The sequence below is a fragment of the Myotis brandtii genome, unplaced genomic scaffold, assembly GCF_000412655.1.
Source record: "Myotis brandtii unplaced genomic scaffold, ASM41265v1 scaffold421, whole genome shotgun sequence".
Lineage (NCBI taxonomy): Eukaryota > Metazoa > Chordata > Mammalia > Chiroptera > Vespertilionidae > Myotis > Myotis brandtii.
The window spans coordinates 1,763,561-1,766,378 of record NW_005366140.1 but is presented as its reverse complement, the minus strand read 5'-3'; the positions used below and the strand labels follow the sequence as shown (position 1 = coordinate 1,766,378).

The 2,818-nt window shown below is 56.7% G+C and overlaps 1 protein-coding gene across 1 annotated transcript in view; it reads right to left on the bottom strand.

Annotated features, from left to right (window-relative positions):
- CRLF1 (cytokine receptor-like factor 1) overlaps positions 1-2,219 on the bottom strand; it is a 5,616-nt gene extending 3,397 nt beyond the window's left edge. The window contains exons 1-4 of the mRNA XM_014545805.1: positions 1,800-2,219; positions 1,372-1,501; positions 1,078-1,247; positions 1-154 (exon numbers count right to left, since the gene is read on the bottom strand). Coding sequence (XP_014401291.1) covers positions 1-154; positions 1,078-1,247; positions 1,372-1,501; positions 1,800-2,160 — 815 coding nt within the window. The 5' untranslated portion in view covers positions 2,161-2,219. The remainder of the gene's footprint in view (positions 155-1,077; positions 1,248-1,371; positions 1,502-1,799) is intronic.
- Between the last annotated feature and the right edge of the window lie 599 nt (positions 2,220-2,818).

Genomic DNA, 2,818 nt, shown 5'->3' with positions numbered 1-2,818 from the left:
CAATCCACACTATCCTCCACGCGGTAGCGGATCTGGTACTTGGCTTGGAAGAGGAAGTCCTTGAGGGCGGGCGGGGAAACCCAGCGCACGCTCAGCTGGTCCTCCAGGCCCCCAACTCGGCTCACGTGCACATCGGGCGGGGGATCGGTGGTCACTGGCAGGCGGGGTGGAACAGGGCTTAGTCATGGGCCCCTGGGACCTGCCTGGCCCCAGTCTGGGTTCAAATCCCAGAGCATGTGGCTTAGGTGGCACCTGCTTCCCTTCTCCTCCCCCTCCCACCCCCTCGAGGCTGGTGGATTACATTAGACAATATTCAGGAAACACTCAGCGCCTAGAAGCACTCAATTAATGTTAGCTGTTATCACCATTATTATCTGTGACAGGAGAAACATAATCCTATCTTCAGGGAATTCTGTAAAAGCAGATACTGCCTGGCCGATGATATTATTATTATTATTCCCAGGAGGCCAGGGGACCATCACCACACACCTCCAGCACCTTCCCACCTTACAAAGTCCTCGGTATGCTGGGTGCAGAGCGACAACTGAAGCTGAGAACATGCCCACCGCAGCTTCAAGACTGAAGGAAGCGAAGAGGGAAGGCTGGGGTGGGGGTGGCTCCAAGCCAGGATGGATCTGGGATCCTTCTGGGAGCCCTGTGGGAAGCAGGGAGAGCTGGCTCTCTCCCTGAGGCCTTGGTGAGGGGCCGAATGGGTTAAGACACAGGCCTGCTCAGGGCTGAGAAACACCCTAATTAGATTAAGCCCAATTCTGCTGCAGATCATCCATTTCCTGCCTCCTGCCTGCCCCCCCTCCACCCCAGCTCCAGACTGTGGCTTCCTGGGGTGCCTCAGACCTGGACAGCCCCTCCCAGCTGGAGATTGAGGGCCCTCTGGCACACCTGGGCTTAGAGGAGGAGGGGGCAGGCCAGGTGTTCTCAGCAGAGTGGAACTATGCTGGCTGATTCAGGGGGCTAGAGACTGAAGGGTACTCCCTGTCCCAACCAGCAGGATTGGACCAGAGATGCAGCCATGACTGGGTTTGTGGGGTGGGGTGGGGGGATCGGGAGGTGCCTCACCCACATCCAGGATGTCCAGTGTGAGCACATCTGAGCGGGCCGAGCCCAGCCTGTTGGTGGCTTCCACCCAGATCTCGTAGGGGGTGAAGAGAGCCAGGTCCTTGGGGATGTGGCAGGAGTGGGGTCCCACCGTGTGGTACTCCTCACATGTGTTGTCCTGCCCATACCACCTGTGGGGGCAGGGGGGTGAGGACACATGAGGGTCCCTTAGGGGCCTCAGGCCTCACTAGGGCAGAACACTGAGCTCAGAGGGCAGCCAGGCTGCCTTACATGTCGCCAGGGGCCATTACCAACCTCAGCTTGTACTTCAGGGAGTAGTTGGTGTGGAGGAAGGTCTCCCCATGGGCCCCCGGTGTCCAGCGGCATGTCAGGTCCTTCATGTTCTTGGACCAGCAACTGATGTTGAAGGGTTTCTCTGGGGGCACTGAGGAGAGGGTGCAGGGGCTGAGGGTCTGGACTGGCTGTGGATAGGCAGAGGAGCTGCTGGTCGCCAGCCAGCCCCACCTCAGACAGGGTGGATGTTGACATGACCCCTTGCGTGAGCTCTCTGAGGGACTGTGGGGGGAGGGTCTCCAGGCTTTCATTCCCACCCAAAAGCCCATACCTCTCAAGTGTGCATGCCCACCATCCAGCCCTGGGCCAGAGGGCCCATGATCCATGCCCCTTTAGGGGGAGATGCTGCTCCCCAAAAGCTACCCCTGAGCGTCCTGGGGGCCACTTACGGCCAACATAGAGGCAGGAGCCCGCTAGGATGCTGCCGTCTTGAGCGTGGCACACGAGGTTGTCCCCCGACTGCTGCCTGGATCCGTTGAGGTTGGCCAAGGCGAGGGCCAGGGTGGAGGCGTTGAGCATGCGGGAGAGCTCGGGGGGCAGGCGGCGCCCATTTAGGGTCCAGTAGAGGCCCTCTGCAGTAGGGCCCTGCAGGTCCCCGTGCACTGAGCACGTGGCCTGCAGGGAGGAGCCGATGAGGAGTGTGGGGTCCTGGGGACTGATCACAGCTGTGTCTGGGGTCAGAGAAGAGGGCCTATCAGGCCTGGGATAGAGCTGCCCTGAGACCTCCATGCTAGGACCTCCAGGACTCATGACAAGCCTGCAAAGGAGCGCTTTCCTATTATTACTCCCCTTTTACAGATAAGGAAACTGAGGTTCAGTGATAATTCATTCGAGCCACTTCATCACTGACCTACTCAAGGTTCTGAGTGGTTACAAACCTCAGACGGAAATGTCCACTCCCATTCAAGTCATTCTTGCTCTGCATATAGTTCTGGAAAACCCTACACTTTGCTTTTTTAAAAATTTTTATTTTAGGCCTGAGGGTCTCACACACAGTAGGGGGGGATTCCCTATGAAAATCCTGCTCTTTATAGATTTAAAAAAACAAACAAACAAGGCTCTGAGAGATTAAGCCCCCTGCCTAAAGTCACTGACTGAGAGAAGGGCATACTATTCAAACTCACATTTGTCTCCAAAGTCCTGCTCTGTGTTGGAATGGAAGGTGGCTGGGCAAGTTGTAGACCCCCAACCACCATTCAAAGGGACTTGACTCAGTCCCTTAACTCAATCTGTCCTTTGACTCATTTTTCCTAATCTGAAAAATGGGAACAAGAACGTTCCTGGTCCCCAGGTCCATTATGATGATTAGATTCTGGGAAATGACTTCCTAAACGGGGTTCTGTGAGCTGGGTGCTGAGCACTGGGCCTCAGGGACGAAGTGATTGATGCCTCCCGTCCTGCTGGCCAT